At 40.3% G+C, this 25,184-nt stretch overlaps 1 protein-coding gene across 2 annotated transcripts; it reads left to right on the top strand.

Annotated features, from left to right (window-relative positions):
* The first annotated feature begins 74 nt into the window (after nucleotides 1–74).
* Nucleotides 75–23,828, top strand: BEND3 (BEN domain containing 3). Of its 2 annotated transcripts, XM_062624725.1 has the most exons (4): nucleotides 75–303; nucleotides 11,873–11,917; nucleotides 12,379–12,596; nucleotides 17,571–23,828. In XM_062624725.1, exons 2-4 carry the CDS (start codon nucleotides 11,884–11,886, stop codon nucleotides 19,842–19,844), a joined length of 2,526 nt encoding a protein of 841 aa, XP_062480709.1. In that variant the 5' UTR covers nucleotides 75–303; nucleotides 11,873–11,883; the 3' UTR covers nucleotides 19,845–23,828. The 2 variants fall into 2 exon arrangements, with proteins under 2 accessions (XP_062480709.1, XP_062480712.1); XM_062624728.1 differs by lacking the exons at nucleotides 75–303; nucleotides 11,873–11,917; nucleotides 12,379–12,596 and adding an exon at nucleotides 12,630–13,762.
* Nucleotides 23,829–25,184: the final 1,356 nt, after the last annotated feature.

The raw sequence follows: 25,184 nt of genomic DNA, 5'->3' as shown, positions 1-25,184 counted from the left end.
CGGCCGAGAGGGCGAAGGGGTGGGGATGGGGGGGGGGGCGGGGGGGAGAGCGGCCTGCTCCTCCCCCCTCCCCTCCCGCCTCTGCCTCTGCCCCTGCCCCGGGGCGGCGGGTGGCGCTGGCCGCGGCGGGTCGGGGCTCAGTGTCCTTGTGCGGAAATGACACACGGTCCCGTCACGTCACGCGAGAGCGCAGCGCGCGGACCCTCGCACACAAAGAGCGGGGGGGGAGACGCGGGCACCAGCGGCGGCCGCTCCAGCCGCCCCCGCCGTCCCGGGGCTGCCGTGCCCACGCGCGGAGCTGAGGTAAGCGCCGCTGCCGCCGCTCGCCTCCCGTGCCGGGCGGGAGGGGCGCCGCTCCGCGCAGCCCCCGGCGGGGAGCGCCGCCCCGGCGGGTAGGGGAGGAACCGGGAGAGGGGCCGCGCCAGCGGAGCGGGGGAGCGGGAGGCGCGGGGTCGGCCCCTCCCCCCCCCCCGGCAGCGGCTCGGGGTTCCGGCGCCGCTCTCCCCCCCGCCGCGGGGGGCTCTTTGTTCGTGACTTGGAACGGTGCTGAAGCGCTGCGGCGCGGGGCACGCGCGCCCTGCCCGGTGCCTCCATCTGCGGGGTGCGCAGGGGGAGGGAAGGAGAAGGAGCGGGGAGATTGGAACGGTCACGCCGCCGTCACCTCCAGCCTCACCTCATCCCCTCCTCCCTCCTCTCCCCCCCCCGCAAGCCGGCCACATAGATCCGCCCGGGCAGGGTTCGGACCGGAAGCACCAACCGCTGCCGCCACCGCCGCCTCGGGCTCGTGGGTCTGACCGCGGAAGCGGCCCCGGCCGCCGCGTGCGGGGCGCGCGGGGCGTCCTCACCGCAGCCCCCGCCTCCGGGCGGAGCGACGCCGCCGCGCCGTCCCCACGTGGCGCCTTCCGCCGCCACCGCCCCTCCGCGGGGAGTCCCGGCGGCGCGGGGGGGGGGAGCTGCGGCGGAGCGGGGTTCCCCCTCCTTCCCGGTACCGGGTCCCGCCGGGGCGCATCGCGCAGTGGTTTCGTAGGGGCCCGTGGAGCGGCGTGGCCCCGTGAAAGATGGGGCTGGGGTCTGGCTTGAGAAAAATGGTGGCAAGAGCGTCGAGAGAGTGGTAATTCACGCCGGTTCTGGGTGCGTGGTGCACTGAGGGGACCGGAGAAGGCCACCGCGGGGGAATTGCCTGCTGCCTTTGCCCGGCTTGCCTGCATTGCCCGCTGCCTCTACCCTACTTTCCCCTGTGGTATGTCCACACAGCCTTTTGTAAATAGAAGGGGACAAACTCTGAAGCAGCAGAATGTGAGCCGGCGGCAGGCCAGCAACCATGTGACAGCTTCCACATAGCGTTGACGCAGTCCCAGAGCTTTTTGGATTGAAGTGCTGGTAGTTTGTCGCTGCCACCTATAAAAACAGTGTGTGCCCGACCCTCGGGGCAGAGACATTTAAACAGGGGAAGAAAAACCTCTTCTTTGCTTCTGGCTGATACCTGCTATTCAGATTATTAATGTACTTGAATGACTACATCTAATAAAACAAATAGTTGCCGTTATGTGTTGATAGATTTCTCTCCCACTATATCAAAGTCAGCACTGGGCCAACTACACTTTCTGTCTTTGCTAAGTATTTTCATAGCTTAGACGTCTGGTAGATAAAAATGAAGCAATGTTGAATGCAGTTCGGAGGAGATTTTAAGTTGTCTGTATGAAGTTCACATGGTGCAGTATTTTAAAATAAAAGGGAAGAATGAGAGGAGAGAGAATGAAGCATTGAGGAAAACAAAGTGTTTCTAATAGACCAGGGAAGGCACCTGACTGAAGAGAAGCCAAATTGATGCATTAATTCTGGAAGTAAGCTAGGTTAGTATTTTGCTGATCACTGCAAGATTAAGTTGGTGTTTGGTAAAGTACAGGGGACAGGTTGAGAAAACTTCTGTGTTGGGCAACTTGTGGGAAAACTGAGAGGAGTGATTTTTTTATTATTTTTATTTAAAACTGCATCTGCAGATGTAACTAAAATTAAATAAAGGCCCAAAGTGAAAACATGCCCCGTAAGTCCTGTTGGCAAAGTGCCCTCACTGCAGGCTGGCTTCAGGAGGCTTGAGGCTTCCTGTCCTTCTCCACAGGGCAGCAGAGGAGGTTTTCAAACTATGTTAAGTATAGGAATCTTATTGTCTGTAAGAGTAATGCTTCCAACAACATCTGCTGGTGCTTTTAAAAATACACTTTTTTCATAGTTTTAGAACTTGTTCTACATGTATTTATAGTTCAAACATGATTATAATGTTAGAATACTCTTTTCTAGGGTATTTAACGTTTCAAGTGTCAGTACTGAGTATCAAGACTAAATTTTACTCAAAATCTCCACTTTTGGCTTCAGCAGCATGCTAAAAAATGATAGAGTAGAAAGCTTCTGCTTTTGGTATTTGTATTGTCTGCTTGCATTTTGCTCATTGTTTGATCAACTGAAGCAACACTCTTATTTCAGTTTAAGATGAGTAGTCAGTTTTAAATCAGGGATTTTTTTCTTAATAAACGTGGTTTCAGGTATCAGACTTCTTCATCCTGCTGCCTTTTCATGCTCCAGCCTTTTCAAAATTTTTGCTCCAAGAAGACGCAAGTTATAAGGAAACCTGACTAAAGATATACAAAGTACAGTCAGGGCTACAAATCAAACAGTACAGATTTCCCCTTCTTTCCCCAGTTTCTGTCTGTTACAGTAGTTTCAGGTGTAATTTGTAACATTAATGGGTAATATTTCAGGCAGCATACTGGCAGTGACCCTTTCTAGTTAGTTGCTTATTCTGAACATCGTACCAATGAGTATGGTACATGAAGGATAAATAGAAAATAAGAATGAGAATGCAGAGAAGTACAGGTTAAAAAAAGCAAACCAACGTTCTTTTGGGGTTTCTTTGTGGTTTGTTAATTTGGTTTGGGTTTTTGTTTTTGGTGGTTTTTTTTGAGAAGGCCTTGTCAAAATTCTGTAATATTTAAAGTCAAATCACTGGCCCGTGGAATTGTACAGAAGGCAAACATTGCCTCCACAAAATAAAACTTACAGCACAATTTTGGAGTAGTACGTATGTGTAATTCAGTTGAATTTAATGTGAGTTATGTTGGTTTTGTACAAGTTGGAGGAATCAGATGTACCCCTAGGATAACTGCAATATTGAAATTACTGAGCCCAGTGCTACAGCTAGGAAGTAAAAGATGCAGATTACTTGGCTCTCAGCACAGAACTCAGAACTCGCAGTTCTCTAGGTTTGCTTCTGCATCCCAGCAGGAGAGTTTTCCAAGAGACAGCCTGGAGAGCAACACACATGCTGAGCAGGAGGCAGCTCCTGGGCAGCCTGAGCAGTGGTGCGTGCCTTCCTTCCTGTCTCCTCCTGGGACTGCAGGGCTGGGTGTTGGGAATGGGTGTTTGCTGTTGACATTTCAAAGCATTACGCGGGAACTGTTCTTCTAAAGCATCATGAGGGATGGTATTTCACGCTGTCACTGGGTGGTTAGAGCAGCCCTCTCCTCACCTGTGTGGGACAGGACTGCTTCCACCAATGTTTCCACCTACCTACCCCAGCTTTTGAGTGTGTGGTCTTCTTACCTTGGGACACATCAGTTGCTCTCTGTGCTTTATCCAGTGCATGTTTCATATGAAATACCAACAGACTCGAAGAGAGGGAGCAGGACCACAGACGCTTGACTGTCCAGTGAGTATCTAGCTACTAGAGTGATTAATCATTGTCCCTTACTGAGGATGAATATGTGTACAGTAGTTTTGGTGGGCTCTGGGTAAACCACACTCTTAACTACATAGCATAATACCATTGCAATGTTGTGATAAAAGTCCTGTTACAGGAAAGTATGTGTAGGAGGAGGTGCTACTTTGGCTGTGAAACAGCAGTTCAGTGTACAGTTCATTGTAAAATTTAGCCAATGTTACCTCCTTCCAAATATCAGCTTTTTTGGTATTGCCACCATTAACTTCACTAGGTTACCTGTGCTTTAAGAGGAGTGTTGTATCTTTCACTGCATGATAATGGTAAGGAAATTGAATAGCTTATATCCACATAGGCTGTTAAACGCATATTTAACATTATTAGCAAACACATGTATCCTAAGTTTTGACCAAAATGTAAGGAACGTTTCATGTCTTCATAAGCAAACAACACTGGAGTAGAATACTTCTCATTGAAGCCTCTGAGTTTTATATATGAAGCAGCGTACCACCACCATGAGGCTTTAAAAGGAATGAACATTTCATGATATACAGTATCTAAATTCCTGTATTTCTAAAAGCATTTTTATAATCAATAATGACGAATTAGAGACATTCCTTCCCACCTACATGAAGATGCTAAAATATTTAGTGGGATGGTGTGCCTTTAAGAAGTAGCATCTACACATTTGCTATGCATTGATGAGCTGAACAGTACAATGTTATGCAAGCATTTAAATTATAAATAGCAAATGTATAAAACTGATAACAGGCATTCTTATTGGAGTATATTAGTTAAGACAATGAATCGCTTACATTTGTTAGTATCATTAACAAGGGTTATGAAGTCAGAATTGATTTCCGCAGACAGCATGTGTGCACTTCTGTAGTTTTCTGTGCAGTTTTTGCACTGCCTTTTTTTGTTTGTTTGTTTTGTTTTCAGGACTTTTTACATTAGATAAGGGAATTTGAAGAGTAAAGAGTTACTTTGTTTTAGTTATGAATAGCAGAACAACAGTAATTTTTCTGGTGGACTTTTAGGGTTTGGTTTTGGTTTTTGCGGGGGGGGGGGTTAAGTCAGAATTTGAAAGTGGTCCATCACACATTTTATGATTGTGGATGCAGCAAACTGCCTTGATGTTGTCAGTAAGATCTTTTCTGTTTGCATTGTGCTGTTTCAGTGGTCACAGTCGTAAGTAGGTCACAGGTAGGGAAAGTATCCTCCAGATCCAACACATGAGTAATTGTTAGGTGGTAAATAGGAGAAGAATGCATGTTATGGAATGATTGAACTTAAGCTTATGATTCAATTCTGTACTGTGTACCAATAAGTAGGTACTTCTACATAGCTTTATGCATTATACTAGGTGATATGAGACTGAAATACATTTAGAGTATGTTTTGCAATTTGCTCCCTTACTCATAAAATCTTTTGTACCTAAGTGCTTTAAATCCTTAAAGCTTCAATGCATATTTTGGTTAGGCTTGTTTTTGATAAAAGGATCACATTTTTGCTCTACTTGCAAGAGCAGCATGATGCACTAAATGCCCTAATTTTTAAGGTATTCTTCCATGCTTTGAAGCTCACAGCATTGTGCTATGCACTGAGTTTCCCTGCTAGCTGTGATTTATACCATTTGAATGTTGAATGTTGTTACCAAAATTGTACAGAGGTACAATTAAGCATCATAACCTGATAAGTCCTTTGAAGAGAGGTCTGTGTCTAGTGATACCAGTGAAGTAGGGAACATTAAGTCCCTTTGTTGAGTTGTCTCATTCATCATCTAATCAGATGTGGGGAAGGGAGAGCAGGCTCTGTGGGAAGAGGATTCGGCCAATAGTGACAGCCAAGGTGGGCTGGGACCCCCTCTTCTTTCCCTGTCCCCTTGTGCTCTGGCCCACAGCTCTTCCTGCTTGCCCCCTCGGTGTGCCATAACCAGATGATTAGATTGCTCTTCTAGGATTTGGGGATCTGAATTCTTGCCTCTGCTGCAAAATAGAGTGCAGGGAAAAAAAAAAAACAAAAACAAGAAAAAGAATAAAATAAAGAAAGGAAATAAAGCAAAACGAACAAAAAAACAACCAGAAAACCCCAAACACAGACACACACACACACAGAAAACACCCCACAACAAAAAAAACCACACCAGATTTTTCTGGCTCCCAGATACCTCTTTAAGCACTGTGCCATTGGTAAGTGAAATACCCTACACTTATTTATGACTGTCCTCTATAGATTCCCATAGTACTGAGCGTGTTCTGAAAATGGCTGTTGAATCTTAGCCAGCAGGCCAGATGCTGAGGAGCTTCTCCTAGTACAGCAGTTCCAGCAGAAAATTGGTATCTGGAATCTATAACCACTTACAAGTTTAGCTAATAGCTGAGTGGGATGCCCAGATCTTGCTGCAAATCACAAGATCGCAAATCAAACAACACTTAGATTGGTGTCTAGAGTTTCACTGTAATGAGACTCAGTTTATTAGAAGTAGCTTAACTTGAAGTAGAAGGACACAGTGCTATATATCACATCAGTTCTTTGCAAATAGGCTCATTGTGCCTTAGTTTAAAAAGAACAGTATCCTCGGTTATGTGATTAAAAATCTACTTATTTTTATTTAGTTCTCTTGGAAGAACAAAGCTCTGAGCACCTTAAGAAAACCATCCTTTTGGTTCATCTTCCTTAACTGTTTCAGAAGTGTCAGGATGTGTGGGCGAGTCTGGAGGGCTGAGCTCAAAGTAATGTTTCTGTTTTCCCAAGTGAGCGCTGGCATCACACAGACTCTTGTTGCATGACGCCTAGCAATGGCTCACACAGGTATCCATGCAGTACCAGCACTAGTAGCTATCTAGGCAGTTTAAATGGGAAGGTGAGTACATTCTGATACATAAATATGGTGTTTATTTCTTGTGACATGAATTATGTAGAAGTTAAAAACCACATACTCTTTTCAAGACAACTGTTCTCATTAGATGAAATGTAGGCAGTAAAATCTGATGACTTACTGTTTGTGTTGTGAGGATGGGGTCTGTTTACCTCTTCTTCCTTGATTGTTGAATTTGTCCAAGTGCTACACATCTTACTGTTTATTCTACATTAGACAGCGTTAGGTAATGACTGTACTAGAATACCATTAATCAAAGGCTCAGTCTCTTGAAATAAAAATTAGAATACTAGCTATTTGCTTCATTTTTAGTGTTCAGGGGTGTGGGATCCATAATAAGGGTCACAAGATTTATACTTTCTGAGTTTTACCCATGTTCTAGTGAAAGCATAGAGAAACAGTATGTTCATTTACTGATTGTAGGTCTGTTTTGTTAGGTGTTTCTGAACTGTTCAGACTTTTTTTTTAATTTATATACAAGATAGGAACCAAAGAACCCAGAGAAAATCCTTATAAAACAACTTGGTTCACAAGCTAAACTATTTACAAGCAAAACCCTTAAAACTTGAAGTTCAGGTTTTGTGTTCATATTTTGTAAAGCACCATATTTTTGGTCATTTCAGGTGGAAATACTGGTGCTTAAACTATAGCTCCAGTGAACTTCATTAGGATCAAGATCTAGCTATTGACCTAGCTGCTGTTGTAGGTGTTTGGTATGTTTTAGAATGCTTCTTCCAGATCCTTTTTTTCACCAAAAACCAGGATGTACTGCAGCATCTGTCTGTGTCTCAGCAAGGTAAGTTGCCAAGGCTGGTTGCTCTGTCAGTTACGGCTGTCGACCTCTGTTTCCAGCTTCAGCACAGAAGCTGGAACTCAACACACTCCTTCCCAGAACTAGCTAACTGCTGTCCTTTAGGTAGCATCGAGTCAGTATTAGGCTAAGGATGATAAATGTATGTATCTTCTGTTTTGAAAAGAGACATATAAGAATGTAATGTGTTTGTGTACTCCACATGACAAGGAACAATTGTCAGTGTCCTGGGTTCAGCAGTAGCAGTCATGTTTCTCCTTCGTGGTAGCTGGTGCAGTGCTACTGCAACTGCTGAACCCAGGACAGTCAGGTATTTGCTTTACTGGACCCATTTCTGACTTGATTTGCACTTTTTTGTCCTAGGTTCTTTTAGTTCATTTTTACTTCCAACTTTGTTTATTCTCACAATCTGGCCCAGAATGCAAACTCAAAACAGATTTTGACACTGCTGCATCTTCTAGGGAGTCAATAACTATTATTCATAAGTACTGATTCATTGTAATCAGTAGTTTAAAGAATCTGAAATGTTTTATCTGTAGTGGACTTTAAACAATCAACAGAATTATTGTTAACCTTACATATGCATACAAGCATGGACATGCTAGCACAAGCACACAGACTTTTCCCCTTCCCATAGGCAAGTCCATTGCTACCCAAATTTGAAGCAAGATGGTGGTGTAAATAGATGATAGGTGAAGTTTCATGAAATGGTTGAACCAAGGTAGTGGCTTTCTGGTATGAGAGAGGTTGGTTTTAATCCTTCCTTTCTGTCACAAGCCTCATGCATACTCCTTACTGGGGGCCACTTACTTGCCTTACCCTTCACCTCTCTGAATTAGCAGAAAAATAACCCAGAAGAGAAAGAAGTGAATTGTCTTCTGTCAGTTTATCAAGATGGAAGGGCTCACCCATGCTTGACTGAGGTGGACACCCATGCTTGACCAAGGGAGTAGATGGAACTATGAGGCAGGAAATCAGAGGGGTAGTTGAATCCTGTCTCTCATCAGAAGCTTCTACATGTGCTTCATTTTCTCACAATGTTCAAGTTGTTACAAATCTCACTAAGAAGACAAGAAACCTGGTAAGGAGAGAGATATTGCTGGGACTCCCAAAAAGGAAAAGGTTGGACCTCGTGCTTTGTTTGGCATTAAAGAGTTCAAAAATTGTCTCTAAACTGGAGAGACGTGGATTTGATGGATGGACCAGTCGGTGAATAAGGATAAGGATGGTCACACTCAAAGAGTTGCAGTCAATGGCTTGATGTCCAAGTGGAGACCAGTGACAAATGGTGTTCCTCAGGGGTTGGTACTGGGACTGGTGCTGTTTAACATCTTAGTCAGTGACATGGACAGTGGGATTGAGTGTGCCCTCAGCAAATTTGCCGATGACACCAAGCTGTGTGGTTCGGTTGATACGCTGGAGGGAAGGAATGCCATCCAGAGGGAGCTTGACACGCTTGTGAGGTGGGCCAGTGTGAACTTCAGGAAGTTCAACAAGGCCAAGTGCAGGGTCCTGCAGCTGGGCCAGGGCAATCCCAGGCACTAATACACATTGGGCAGAGAATGGATTGAGAGCAGCCCTGAGGAGAAGGATTTGGGGGTGTTGATTGACAAGAAACTGAATGTGATCCAGCAATGTGAGCCTGCAGCCCAGAAAGCCAACCGTGTCCTGAGCTGCATCAGAGGAAGTGTTGCCAGCAGGTCAAGGGAGTTGATTCTCTCCCTCCACTCTTGTGAAACCTCACCTGGAGCACTGCATCCACATCTGGGGCTCCTAGCATTAAGAGGGACATGGACCTGATGGAGCAAGTCCAGAGGAAGCCACAAAGATGACCAAAGGGCTGGAGCACCTCCTCCTATGAAGACAGGCAGATTCTATGGAATACAAAGCCCATTCTTTCTAGGTTTCATTGATTCTGATGCTGGGTTTGACTATTCTCTTCTAATTGTATTCTGGCAGTTTGTTTTTTTTTCTTAAAAAAGAAGACATCAACCAAAGTAGTACCACTGTTTTAAATATGTGAAACAATTGACTTAATGTTACTTGACCTGAGTTTGGGGTAGCTTTGGTCTTCTGGTGTTGCCTCTTTTAGGAAGCTAACTCTTAACCAGGGTATGTGCTTTGCTTTAGTTTCACTTTTTTCCAGTTTTAAAGAGTGGTTATTCAGCTCCTCGTTTATCTTTTCCTTCCAGTTTGCTTGTATTCTCCCAGAGGAATTCTCCTGCACCATTTTTCCTATTTGAATAGCAGTAATAGCCAGAGTTAGAAAGAAAATATAATTCCCTATAGCCTCTCCTAAATATTTCGTGTTGTTCTATCTGACGCTACCTTTATAGTAGTATTCTGGCTCTGTGTTTATCATCTTGTCATGTTTTGCTGTGATAGAGCAATCTAGGATTATCTGGAAAACCATTTTGATTTCCATTACAGAATGTTCTGTAGTGGTACCAGCTGATTCGTTTACTGTCACCTCTGGCCCTCACAAAATGACTCTTGTCATGCTTCTTGAGCACTGGCACATGCTGGTCTTGTACCACATCGTTCAGAGCTAAGCCTGCTGCAGCCTGGAAAACTGTAAGATCTAGGCATTGAATATCAATTTATGACCATATGAACAATTACGACTATGTGCTTTTCTTAAGGTCCAGTGTAGCTTTTTGATGGTGCTGTATGAAGTACACTGTTTTAGGGTTTTCCATAAAGAGCTGTAGTGGCTGTGTCTATATTCCTAAGTCCTGTTGAGTTAGTAAGACTTGATATTAACCCTCACTGGTGTATATCAAGTGGTTTAAAAGTTGGTGTGGGCGACTTAGGTTCATATTATTATGTCTCTGCAGGAGTTTGCAGAACTTTAAGTGATGTGATTATAGTATTGTAAAGTTGGCATAATTTATATGTGGATCAGTTACTAAATGCAAGTCCTGAAAGAGGGAATTATGGTGGTTAAAAGGAGTAGCTGTCTGAGGGGTTTGCAGTAGCTGTACATCCAACTGAGAGAGACTTCTGATGACGTGATGATGAAGTCAAATCTCTTGTTATCCTCTTGAAGATGCCCTTTACAAGGCTGTATTTAGGGGACATGTTGAAGACCAGGGCATCAAAGAGTATTTTGGCTTCTAGAGTGGCCCGATATGAGCTGGTATTACAACTCCATGCATCTTTTGTTTCGGTCTGTGCATTACACGTTGTGCAGTTGTACAAAATCTTATCCAGAACGTGGCCTCATTACTTACTGTTAACAGCCATCAGTTCCTGAAGAAGAAAAATTTATAGCTGCACAGTATTAAAGTGTTTACAGAGTTTTTAATAGTCTGGGCTTTTGTTTTGAAAAAGTACTTCTGTTCAACACCGTTCAAAAGAAAGGTAGAGACTCTTACCAGAGCCTGTCTCTTTCTCTCCCCATCCCTCTTCTAAATTTCATTGTAATTCCCACCCCTGGGCTGTATGTATGCTTTTGATTGATTGGTTTTATTCACTTACTCCAGCCAGAGATAAGCCTGTTTTGATTTCAGACCTTGGCTAAAAGATAGGCAGGAAGAAGAATGCAACTGTGAAAATGTAAAGCAATAATATTCTGGGGCCAAGTAAACCTAATGCTCTGTTTAGATGAACGAGCGGTGGGTGACAGTTTACAAGTCACCAGCTTGCCAACTGAGTGTCAGTTTGCATCTGTGTGCCCTATAACGGTCAGCGAGATCTGATTGAGTTGTTTGCTTTGTAGATCCCCAAAAGATTTGGAGTATCTTTTAGGAACATGTTCACTGATTGAGGTTTGCCCCCAAACTTGCAAAATTAGTTTTCCATGTAACAGAAGTACAGCTGAGTTCTTCATGTGAGAAGTAATGCTAAAATCATGCTAGAATAATACATATGTTTGGTTTTCCTTACAAAAAATATTCCTACATTATTTAGAGGCTAACAGAAAAAAAGGAGTTACTGTAGATCTGCAGAGGGCTCTGCTTGAACTGATGCAAACCATACCAAAAGACCAAAGATTTTTAAACGAAAACTTGACTGCAGCATGTGTATTATAGTTTATGATGAGTTTTCCTTCTCTGATGACTTTGGGTCACCCACAATGACAATACAAAACATTTGACTGTAATAAGAAGTGGTGACTTGGTACAGGATGGAGAGTGTAATGCAGTTAACTTCCATTTATATACTGCCAAGATATTTTATAAAGAAGGTGGCTTTTATTTTTCTCCATAGCAGAAAAAGATGGTTTTAAATACTTTCCTAGCTGTCATATGTTGTCTGCAGTATGGTTTGCACGTAGGCAGGTCTATAGATGGCCATGAAATTTACTGAAAATTATTACAAATGTGGAAATTATCTGTGGGCTGCTAATGCCTAATGGCTCTAGATTAAAAGTATATTATATATATTATTTTCTGATTATAAAAGCAGATGTAGATATTTCTTGATGCCGAAAGATGCTGATAGTTATTGTTTTTTTGTTCTTTAGTGAGATAGAAGATGAATTCAGCTGAAATCACTGATGAAGATGAAGGTAAAATACTACATTTTGTGTAACTTATGATCAGGCAAAAATACTTGTTGAATTAAAGCCTTTGTAACCTGCTAAAAAATGTGCTTGGATCAAGACAAATTACAATAAGGTTTTAAAAAAACTATCTAAAATTCACCATTATCATTATTACTCATTGTATTTTCTGCTCTGCGTCCTTCCCCCCTTCCAAATAAATCTTCCTACTGTAACTTTATTTGTTTATACTTTAGACTCTTTGGGGAAGAAACTGTGATTTACTGTATGACTGAATGGTTCCTAGCTTAATAAAACTTGTCTTTTGGGTGGCCTCAGCATACGCTTATTGTACAAGTCATAAAAAATAATGATGATTTTCAAAACACATTTTCATAAAAAGAAACAAAACCTGAAAGATTGTATTATGGGTGTCATGGTTTTCTGGAGAGAGTGCTTTATCTTTCTAAACCTTCTTTTTTTTGCAGTAAAAATTCCTAAAAATAATGTTGTGAAAGTCGAAACAGAAAATGAAGATGAAGCTCTAGACTGCTCAGTATCATCCAGATCTGCCGAGAAGCACTCACTGGATGGCACAGGTACTTTCCTGCAGGATTCCAACAAACGGAAGCAGACCTCACTTGGTTGCGATGGAAGCCAGCAAGATGTCTTACCCAGCGTGAAGAAAAGGCGCTTTACACAAGAGGTGACTTCTCTGTACACGATTCTGTGATTTTTCTGCTCATATTTTATAGGCTAAATTTGTTGCTGCTCCAAGCAAAATGCCAGTCATTTAATTAGACTTGCATTAGTAATGAGTTCAAGGCAAATGTGGTTAATCTTAACCAAGTTTGCACATATTACTTGTCTGGGTATTTCTTTAAATAATGTGGGAGCAATTATATATATGAAATACAGTTACAGGTTCATTCATTCATATGAAGTATACTTTTGTTGTTTGTCAGAGAATGTAGGAGCAGGTAGTGATTTGGATTAATTGACTGTGACTCTGATTATAGTCCCTCTCATGTCATACAGCCCTTCAGCTGGATCCTCAGTGATGGAATCAGGGCTGTAATTCTTCCTTCTGTGACACAGATTTCAGTGTCAGTAAGACAAGTATAAATTTGTGCGTTATTTGAAAGATAAAAATGCAGGGATGCAGAAGACTTCAGCATATCAAGAACAGAATATATAACAACTTTGGGTGCAGCATCCAACTTATGACACTCCAGATGTTTGTCCAGGCAATGGAGGAGATGCTCAGTCTCTTCCATTATCCTGTTCTAGCGTTTCACCTCTCTAGCAATCAGAGATTTTCATTAATCTTTACTGAAACTGAGCAAGTTTCTTTTTGTCCCTGTTCTTTTCAGTAGGGAGAGCAGTGATCATCTGTTCCTAGAAAAGTCATCTGCACATGGGAAAATTTATGAGGTGTTGTCCACCCTCAGCCTTTCAATCCAAGACTAAAATTCTGGGGTTTCAGTTCTTCTTCAGAACTGACCTTACATTTTTGTTGTTCTTGTGAGACTCCTGAAAGGGTAATGTCCAGTGCTGGGTAGTCACATCTCTTCTAACACCCTCTAATGCAGTGTAATGACCTCCTGTTCCTCACACTCAGCACTTTATTAAAATAACCTAGATTCAAATTCATCCTCTTTTGAATAACTTCAGACAGGCCCTGGGTTATATTTAGTTTGTGACCTACTCTAATTCACGTACCCTTTTCTGCTGTTCTGCTACCTAGGCAGTTACTGCGTGTTGTATTTGCGCATTTCATTTCTCCTTCCTAGCCATAGCTCTTCATATTTCCTTTTCTTAACTGTCGTCTCTCTGACTTCTTGGGGCTGCTTTTTTCCCTGAATGCCTGTGGTAGGTAGGTTTTAATCATATTACACATTTTTTTTTCATTTCTCTTTTTATAATGTTTTACACAGAATCATAGAATAGTTAGAGATGGAAAGGACCTTAAGACGTGCATTCAGATTCTTAAAAGAAGCTTCATAATGGTCTCTGAACTGTGCTTGGGTTGCATTTTACTGTTTGCCTTTAATAAATTTTTAAATTTAGTTTTAACTTAATTAGAACTTTGGACTTGAGAATATCAGAAAGTGACCCAATGACGAAAATTCATTCTTGAGTGACCCAGAGAATCAGCATGTTTAGTTAAATAACCGACCAGAAATAGTCCTCAATCCTAACTATATTTTTAAAGTTACTTATCTAATACCAATATTTTGGTTTAGTTGATGACTTCTTTAACTATTTCTAATTAAACGGAGAACACAATGTTAATTATTTTTGAGAATATTGTGCTTTGTAATAAATTTTTACTACAAGTCACATAGGCATCTGTGTATGGTATAAGCAGAGCTGTACTACTTATGTTATATAACTGTGCTGTTGGGCTGGTGATTGTGTTACTAAATGACTTTCAGAAGACATTTCCCTTTTATTTGTTAATTCTGATTGTCGTTTCATAACCAGAAATTCATTTTCTCTTTTTTTTTTTTAAGTGTCAAAGATTTAAAGAAGTTACAAAAGTTTATTTATAGGGCATTTTTAAGTTCTTATGTGTTTGATAGAACCTCTTTAAGTGGTTCTTGCTCATGTGTTTATTATTCTTTACTCATATGCTAGAATATTATGCTCTGTATTCTTACAGATGTTTAGACTTTGTTTATTAAGCATAATAAACAAAGTGCTGGACTTTAGCACTGAACAGAGCAATAACTAAACAACTTTTAAAACTTGGCTTTAGGAGTCAGAGAGATAATGTGGGAGACTATTTCACAATTATTTAAATTGATTGATGTTTAGCAAAATGCTGCATTTTGCAAATTCTCAAAGAATGCATATAACATAAAAACTTGCTATGCAAATGTAGTATAAAAAGCAGCACTATTTTATGTAGTTTGAATCTCATAGGACATTATCTTGCTTATTTTTTTGATGATACTTTAAAACTGATAATCTTAAATGGGTATTATCTGAAATACACTGATGTTTAAAGATCAGTGTACACAAAATGGATTTTAAAGTATTACATACTAGTTTAATTGGAGAATTTATGAAAAGCCATGTATTTATGCTGTGAATAGTGCTGTTCCCAGATGGAAACTGTATAAAGACAAGATAATTGAAAGCAAAAGGAAATAAAACAAGAATATATCGGGAACAAAAAGTCTTTAAATGTAGGCCCAAATGTGTTGTCATCCATTAGTCAAACAGTGACTATGTGTTTCTGAAATGCAGATAACCAGATCTGTTCTGCAAGAAGATCCATACACTCTGAGCTGCATTAGTGAAAGCACAGAAGTTTTGCTGCCATCACAGCAGAGATCTGCTGTAGTTCTTAGCATGAACACTTCTCCTCCTCCAGAGCAATGCACCCAAAACTGATAACGCAGACTTCCACAATATTCACTTCAAAGTGCAGTAAGATAAATGAAGACAATGAATTTGTACTGTTTAATACATTCTAATATTGCTGTTCCATGGCTCTGTGTGAGGTATGCATTAATAGATGTTACTCCCACATTGCCAAGTTTTATTACATAAATAATTGGGGAAAAGGTACAGCAGGAGTTCTAATCAAAACTGACAGGCAACTGGTGGCCCCTGCCAAGCTATTTAGTAGAGAAGGAATTGAATGAATCGGACTCTATATGTGAAGGAATATTTCTAGTATTCCCTGTAAACAGGAATGTTAATGGAAGAACTAGCTATTTAGGTAGCAGATCACACTGTATGCATAAGAAATGTATTCTCCAGAATTGCAGTTTTGTTTTGTTCTTTTATCTAAAATGGTAAAAGAAGTTTGTAATTTGGTCTGGATGTGTGACTGGGGAGCAGAAGTATGTTTATTGCCAGTGCAGATTTTAATGACTTGCTTTCAGGTGATGTCTGTTTGGGAGAGTTCTGTTGCCATCTGGAAATACTTCTGTTTCTCCACTGACAAGTATAGGTAGTGCAGACAAAACATAGGACCCTATAGTTAGGTGGGAGCAGTGTGGATCTCAGTTTGCTCACAATTCTTTTGTGTTCTGATATTTTACAAGTCACAAAGAGCTGATTTAGTTAGGGCATATCATACCACTTGCTGGGGTAAAAGTCACCCTTTAATAGCTGGTGGTGTTACAGGACTCTAGTTCCTTGCTGTCCTCCTAGCAAATGTGCTGTATGAGTGGGACTGGAAGAACAGTCTTCTAAATGGGATCTGGACATCAGGTGTAAGCCCACCATGGCTAGGAATTCTGCAGATATCTGTGAAATACATTGCCTTCGCATTTATGTTTTCATTTTATCATCTGTCTGTCCATACAACTTTGGATGTGAAAAGCATGAGGTTTCATATATAGGGTTGTATGATGTGAATGATACTTCACATCTTCAACTTCATTGAATCTGCTTGTTTCTAAACTTGGAGTGGAAACCAGCTTGTTTTTTCTGAGCCTTTTTTGAGTATACATTGCATTAGAAATTAAAAAGTAAGCAGATGCCAAGTGTGAGTGCACATAGGGTCCCCATCAATTTCATGAGTGTTACAGTTCTGTTTTTTTCAGAGGAACTTTTAATTCAAGTTCCCCACTGTAGGATGTAGCAGGGTCTTCAGTAGGATTTCAAATTGCTTGTGGCTCTCAGACCTCAAGTCTGTTTTTCATTTGTTTCAATACTTAAATTCAGATTCTGTGGGTTTTTATCTAATTAATGTTCTGTGGAACAAGCCAAGCAAAATGTTTTGGTACAGTCTTCTCTAAAATCTGTGAGTGTTTTCTCATGTTTGAATTCTGTATGTTGGATTTTGATTCTGTTGTATCTGTTTAGCTTCCTAAATATTCTATGTGCAATATCCATGTGTTTGCAAAAAAACCCAACCCACCCAAGCCCTGCATATTTGCAGTGGGTTGGTGAAAATTCTTGCTTTCCATTTCAAGCAGAAGAGTTAGAAATTATTGAAAACAGTAATTCCTTAAGAGATCATTACTGGTTCTTATATAAATAATTTAGAAAATTAGATACACATGAGTCCAAACTTCCTGCCTTTCAGAAATAAATAAATCTTGGGCTTCCCTTTTTAGAAAGGCAATACCAAGGTGCTTTTCACTTTGTTCTTAATTTTGTATTATTTAAATTGACTTTTTTCTTTTTTTAATTACAGTTCACTTGAGTAAGAAAAGAAGCATAATTTGGGTATCTTACAGCCTTTGAGGTATTTTCAAAAGCTAAACTGAAGAGAGTGCTGGAACGTTAAATGCAGTTGTTGGAGGCAGTGGCAAGGTCACAAGACCAGGAGTCAGAAAACCTAGATTCTATTCTTGGCTCTGCTGCTGACTTGTTGCCACCTAAATTCTTTACAGCCCAAGATCCTCGTATGCGAGGTGAAGCATAATGATACTTGATTTGTGAGAGCATTTAGAGCTCTGTGATTTAGGAGTACTAAGGGTTATTACTGCGTTTCTATTCCATGGAAAAAAACATGACCAAAACAAACAAACAAAACCACCTTCACTAATACTTTACTGTCTTTTTATTTTTTTATATAATGAATTTATTGATTCTGATGTATTTAACACAGCTAAGTCCTCTGGAGAAAATTTGACTTTGCATATGTATGCAACATATTTATAGCTAATATTTTGAAGGCAGTCTTACTAATAGAATATTTATTCATTTAAAGGGTCCCCTTTCAAACTTGAAAACCAGAGATACTGGCTCACCCACTCAGGTAAATACAGAGCAGCCAAACAAGAATAAGAATTCTAACGTAACGTGGCTCTGTGAAGAAGAGTCTTTCAGTGACATAACCACTCCATCTTACAAAAAACCTCTCTATGGCATCTCACACAAAATCACAGAGAAGAAGAACCCACCAGGAGCAGAGCAGTTTGCTTCCTATGAGTTGTTTGAAAAAATCAACCCCAGCAGTCCCTTGCCTCTTCGGACTTTGAATGACCAACGCAAAAGGGACTCGGCTGCAGCCATTGCTGTAACAGCAGCCACCACAGATTCTGACCCAAATATATATTCTTTGATACAGAAAATGTTCTACACACTTAACACCCTCAATACCAATATGACTCAACTTCACAGTAAAGTTGACCTGTTGTCTCTGGAGGTTAGCAGAATTAAAAAACAAGTCAGTCCAGCGGAGTCTGTTGCAGACTTCAAGCCCCCCCCGGAGTACCAGCTGACTTCTGCAGAGCTCAAACAGATCATGGATCAGAGCACATCAGGTGGAGATCTTGCTTGCCGGCTGTTGGTGCAGCTCTTCCCAGAGCTTTTCAGCGATGATGAGTTCAGCAGAAGCTGCAGTGCATGCGGCTTTCTCAACAAGAGGAAACTTGAATCTCTTCATCTGCAGCTGATCCGTAACTACGTGGAAGTTTGTTATCCTTCTGTGAAGAATACAGCTGTGTGGCAGGTGGAATGTTTGCCTCAAGTCAATGATTTTTTCAATAGATTTTGGGCTCAAAGGGAAATGGAAAACAGTCAGCAGAACGTGCAGTCGTCCAGTTTTTATGAGACTGAGCAAGTCGAATCCTCTCATTTTATTGATGATAAAGAGCAGGATGAAGCTTTGTCCTTAGACAGGAGTAGTGCCATTGCCTCAGATTACATGCTGGATGCTCAGGATCTCAATGAATTTTTAGATGAAGCTTCTTCTCCAGGGGAGTTTTCTGTTTTCTTGTTACACCGATTGTTTCCAGAACTCTTTGACCACAGAAAATTAGCTGAAAGGTACAGCTGCTTTGGAGACTCCGGAAGACAGCTGCTGGATCCTCATCGGCTTCAAATAATCCGTAGGTACACTGAAATTTACTTTCCAGATGTACAAGAAGAAGAAGCCTGGTTGCAGCAGTGTGTGCAGCGAATAAACGATGAGCTTGAAAACACATATATGGATGGAAGTGAATGTGATCAGATGAGAGATGACTATTATGATTCTTCTAGTTTACCAGATGATGTGTCAATCATAAAAGTGGAAGACAGTTTTGAATATGAAAAACCAGGTAGACGCTCAAAAAAAATTTGGCTTGTACCCATAGACTTCGACAAACTTGACTTTCCCCCTCCTGATTTTGATGTCCCTGTCCCAGATTACCTGTTGAACAAAGAACAGATTAAAAGCATATATGAAAGCAGCCTTTCCATAGGCAACTTTGCCTCTCGATTGCTTGTTCTCTTATTTCCTGAACTGTTTACTCATGAAAACTTACGGAAGCAATACAACTGTAGTGGATCTTTAGGCAAGAAACAGCTTGACCCCACTAGAATTAAATTAATTCGACATTATGTGCAGATACTGTATCCCAGAGCAAAGAATGACAGAGTGTGGACACTGGAGTTTGTTGGGAAGCTTGATGAGCGGTGTCGACGTAGAGACACGGAGCAAAGGCGCTCGTACCAACAGCAACGGAGAATCCATGTGCCAGGGCCCGACAGGAGGGAATTTCTCAGCTATGTAATAAACCCTGAGAGGTTTCGAGAGGAATTTGAAGGGCCACCACTGCCGCCAGAAAGAAGCAGCAAGGATTTTTGCAAGATACCGCTTGATGAGCTCGTTGTTCCAAATCCAGACTTCCCTGTGCCTTCTCTGTATTTGCTGTCTGATAAGGAGGTAAGAGAGATAGTGCAGCAGAGCCTGTCAGTCGGCAACTTTGCTGCCAGGCTTCTTGTAAGACTCTTTCCTGAACTCTTTACTCCAGAGAATCTCAGGCTGCAATACAACCATTCAGGTGCTTGTAACAAAAAACAGCTCGATCCTATCAGACTGAGACTGATACGTCATTACGTGGAGGCAGTTTACCCTGTGGAGAAAATGGAAGAAGTATGGCATTATGAATGTATACCGAGCATTGATGAAAGATGCCGGCGTCCTAACAGAAAAAAGTGTGATATACTGAAAAAAGCAAAGAAAACAAAAAAAGTGACAGATTCTTTAAATTCCTAAGACTTTGACCACTAAATTATTGTCAGGATTATGCTTTGGTTTAGACTGAGGGGCCTGTCAAGAGCTGAGGGTGATCAGCATCTAGGACAGTCAGGCGCTAAGTTTGTTGCTTTTTAATGTGTGTGTTGCGTTTATGTGGGCACCACAGCAGTGGGAAGTGGCTTACTACATTTGTACATGGGTAAAGACCGTAAGTCATCAATGATAGCACTATCAATGACTCGCTAAGAGCATGATTTACACTGGTGCATGTATTGAAACTGTATTACTCCACTCCCCATTTCTGCATCTTCTGGGTTTTGTCACTTTCTAATAATAAACAATTTTTTTTTAAATCACTGTGCTCTTCAGGGGCAGTTCTTCATTGTACCCTTCTAAACAAGTCTTGTGACTTCATTCAGAGTTTGAAATTTAACCTTAATTTCAATTTGAAAGTGCCATGTTCACTGGAAATCATTGGAATATTGGACTTTGTTTCTACAGTAATTGCAGTTTCGTATTTGTTCTGTTCTTGATGATACCGAGATATTGAAAACAATAAAACCATGTCAAAGAATGGGTCAGAATGGTGTCATTTGCATTTTTGGCCATCACCCAGGTTTTATATCTAAACCCAAGAATGAGCTGTTGAGAAACTGAGATGTGAGCACAGACACAATGTGAATTTTTGGTTGATGTTTTTTTTAAATCTTGACAGGACAAGCTTGATCCTGCCCCTGTGAGTTCTTTTCTTTTGTCCAGTGTCGCTGCTGGTGTGACAGAGGATGTTTGAATAAAGCGTGTCAGAACAGACCCAGGCGGGTACCCATGGAATGTCTTGCCATCGCCTGCTTGCTGCTGTGTTCTTAAAATAGCAAAGATATTTGCTAACAGCAAAAAGACCTGAAACAAAAACTTGGAAAAATTTTAGACCTTACTATCAAAATCATGATTCCAAAGGTTTCCAGTGTTCATACTGAATTGCAGATATAAAAAGTATGTGCAAAGATGGGTTTTGTGATAAAATTCAGTGTTTCAGGATCCCCTATTGCGAGCTGTGGTAATGTAACTCATTCTTTGCTTAAATGCAGCAGCACCTGGATATTTTGGGTGTAGGAATATTGAATTCCCTCACTTTGCCAAATTGATTTAGTGTAATTGTAATTAGTAGCTATTTGGAGACATAACTGTGTATGTATAACTTGGGTTCATACAGTCAGGTTTGCATCATTAATATATTAAAGTGTAACAAAGATCACCCTGTACCCAATGTGAATTTGCTGTATGACTTGTCACTGGAGAGTGCTGCTTTAAAACTATTTTTCTCTTCTCTTTTTTCCTCACCTTTTTTTCCTTTTAATACTGATGGAAATGGTGAGAGAGAGTCAAACGTGAATTTTTAAGACAGTAAAGACAGTGATTGCTTACTGACCATCGCTGGAACACCTTAGAGCAATTGTTGATGTTGTCTGTGGTCCTTTTTTGTTGTTTACTTAGATGGGTCATAGTGTCAAATTTTAAGCCAGTCCCAGGGTAATTTTCTATTTTAGCATTTGTAAGAAAGTACAAAATATTTGATATTTTTACTTTCAGATTTTTAGAATTTACTGCTCTTAGAGTCATATGGATCCCTTTCTTTTAAAAGCAAAACAGAATGTTTTTTTCCTGATGGCAAGAACTAGTAAAAGTATTATGTTAAACTGGGAGTAAATCATAATAGTTAGTAGCATTTGCTCATTTTCCCCATATGCTAGCAACATTCTCAAAGAATGTATGAAGAAAATCATGAATGTACTAAATAATACACTGATACTGTTTATATCCATACAAATGTTTCCTTTTGGTTTAAATAATAGCAGACCATGCACAAGATGGATATCAAAGCAAATATGGCTATAATAAAAAATGAAAACATTTTACCAAAGATAAAGAACTGATACCACAATGTCTGCATCTTTCATTTTAGCATAAATTTAGCAAACTGAATGTATCAGAAACCAAGACTTTCACTTGTAATTGTATGCTACCTAGCACCTCTGTGAATTTTTTTACATGCACTTTTATGGGAGATAAAATAATTACAGAAAATATTAACAACTGTTTAATCTGTTGTTGTGAATAGCTGGCCAGAAGGTAAGAAATGCATTTTCTTATATTAATGTCATACATGTTTTGCCACTTAGTGATGTTGAAGCTCCCAGAAGAATTTGATTTGCATTAAGCTTTTCTACAATTGACAGATGTTCCTAGCTAGCATGCAAATTTGAGATGTACTGGCTTTTACTGTAGATGTTGACATTAAGTAACAAATTCAGTCAATTCATATTACCTAAGTAGTGAAAAAACAATTTTCACCTTTTAAAATTACATTTTTGAAAGTGGGTATAGAAAAATTTTAATTGTTTTTTTCCTCTTAACTTCTGATTGTTGTATACATTCCTTTTATCTCACTCTTCACAGCCCTTTCATGATTTGTTTGATTGTATGTTTTATAACTGATATCAAGAAAATACAGACATATGAGTAGTGACATAGCTCACTAATGAAAGCTATTTCGGTGCATCTGAAGTACAGCCACTTCACCCAGTTGGTCAGTCTTGTAAATAAATTAAAGGTATATTATTTTCATACAAGCGGAATGCTGTCTGGTGATTGCTTGAGTACAAGCGGGAAGTTTTTCTTACAAAGTCTGTTACTAAGGTCTGAGATAACCTCAGCTGTTCGGGCAAAGCATAAATGAAAATACCCTGGTTTGCTGCAGCCATTTAAAAATATTTTTCTGTTTTTCAGACTTTTTTTGTTTAAAAGAATAAAGTTGTCATTTTGGAAGTGAGGCTATCATAGGAAGATTGCTAGATATTGAAGTGTTCGGAACGTGTGTAGCCATGGACACACTGACTTGCTATGGATGACTATTACTTTCTACCTACCAGGTCAGTAAACCCTGTTACGGTGAATATCAAGTGTCGCTGTCAGCTTTAGGTAAGCATTGAATAGCTGACTTCTAACAGCTGTCTGAAAGAAACAGTGTAATATAACTATGTAGTTTTGTGTCTTGCACATTTCCCACAAATTAAAAACTTACTTAGAAGCTTTGTAAAAGATGCAAAACAGCATATCAAAAGGGAGATCAAGTATGCATCACTTTATTGCCTCTTAACTGCATTCAGCTGTCAGAATCAAGGAGTCTGCAAATGGAGAAAAATCTTTACGTGAAGTCAACCACTTTGTTACACTGATGTATTACAGCCACCAAAGTGTTTCATGTTCTATGAAATGTTTGTGACTGGCTTTTTTTCTTATCTTCAAGATGCATATAATATATTTGTAGGTACATTTTTTCAAAATCTGTCATTTACTTCTTTTCAGCTATTGTTTGATATTTGTATTGTGTTATAGCAGTGAGAAACAGGGGATCTTGTGCTTGACACTCTGCAAAGGCACACCAGGTCTGATTTCATGCTGGAAGGGGATAATATGAATTCTACAGCCCCAAAAGCACAGAAAATAATATGCAGGTTTTAGTCATAATTTATTTTTATTCAGATTTTGGTTTTGCTGATTAAAGGGATGTGAAATAGCTGGAAAAATCAAGGTCTTAAGCTTGCTTGTACTGAGGGTGGGGTATAAATTGACAGGTGTTCTTACTTAACTGTGCACATTTTTGTTGATTGCACTTAAAATCCATGGGAGAACAAGTGTGGCAGGTTCGAGCCTATGGTTTTCCTGAGTAAATGAAACAAACTCCATCACTGTCATTGCCAAAACTACTTCAGTTCCTTGGTTTGACTCTGATTTTTTTCCTTTATTAGTGCAATGCAGTTAGCACCAACAGTTCTGGGGTTTTCTTCAGGAACATTCTGAAAACATTGCTTTCAAATGTGCTTGAAGTTGTTTAAATTGAATAGATGAAATGATGGTTTAGTTCCCTCTCCTAATTCGTCCTTCTGACTGTCTTTGCTAAGAAAGACAGAAAAAGAAATAAATCCACGTTTGTTTGTCTTCGTTCTTTCCTACATACTTTTTTGTCCTAATAGATACATTCCTAGTAGTAACAGTGCTTTTGAAATCCTCATTTTACCCCCTCCATTATAGAAGTCATTCATCTAAACTTCTCACGTGTAGCGATAGTTTAATTTCCTATGGAAGTTTCTCACAGAATACTCATCACTGTCTTCATCACAGCTCAGAAACGCTGTTCTGAGAGGTCATCCCTCCCACAGCAGAGCACTGGCTGAAGGAGCTGCTCTGGGCTGGCCAGTCCCAGTGCTTGGAGGCAGATGACTCCTGACAAAATCAAAACTCCATCATACTCACATTTTCCTTCTACCTCATCTGACTGTCAGGAGATTCGCCCGTATGCTGTTGTTTTCATCCAGCATCTGCCTTTCCATTTTTATTATTTTCTAATTAGTAGCTGTAAAAGAGTGGGCCTGTGACATGGGCAGACCACCTGCTTACTCCATCTCATCTGTCCGTGATGGGGCTGCGGTCCCCACTGAGCATTTTTCTTTCAGTAACAACTCGGAAAGAATTTTATTCTCACAAGAGCTGTAACAGAAAGGAATGCTGTCCTGGAGAATACAACATGTTCTTTTCCCACTTCTCCCTCCCTCCTTCCCCCCAAGACAAACATGAGTAGAACAAACCTGGTTTGTTGGGTTTTTTTTAGTAGGTTTTCCTTATTTTCTGTCTAAAAATTTGGCATGACTTCCCAGTCAAAGAAATGGGCAAAATCACCATGTGTACCATCATGCTAAAATTTGTGGTAATGGATGGAAACAAAAGGTAATTACTGAAGACTGGAGGAAGATCAGCTAATAAATATTTATCTACGCACACACAAACCTCAGGTCATCATTCCCAGTTTCCTTCTCAGATTTCATTATGGCAAAACCACTGCTTGTCATTGTTTCTAGAGGCGTTTTGTAGTCTTGTGTGTTAGTGCTCATTTCTCTGAGAGGCAGAATATTCCTTTAATCAATAGACTTTCAGGAATGTACCACTTTGATTTAGCTCATAAAGGCAGTGTGTTAGCACAATCTGCAAATGTCTTCTGTGGAATGAAAATCCAGAGGTACTTGTCAGCAGTAAGAACAAGTCAGTAACATCAGACCCCACATTTGAGATCTGGTTCCTTGTATAAAACCTAGAGTTTGGGTTTATGTCATGTAATGTCCCTTGTCTCTTGCTCCCTATCCCTCCTTGTTCCAATAATTTAGAAAAGCCAGGGTCTCCCTGAAGTGCTTGTCTGTACGTGCATTGAATGCTGAAGCACTGGAAACTGAAGAATTTTAGCTTCAGCAGTTCTCAGGTTTTCATGGCTCCCCCACATCCCCCTTTTGCATTCCTTTCCCAATG

This window comes from Pezoporus occidentalis, unplaced genomic scaffold, assembly GCF_034315485.1.
Source record: "Pezoporus occidentalis ecotype Australia unplaced genomic scaffold, CSIRO_AGI_Poc_V1 ctg109, whole genome shotgun sequence".
Taxonomy (NCBI): Eukaryota; Metazoa; Chordata; class Aves; order Psittaciformes; family Psittacidae; genus Pezoporus; species Pezoporus occidentalis.
The sequence above is the reverse complement of the archived record's forward strand: the minus strand, read 5'-3'. Positions and strand labels throughout refer to the sequence as shown.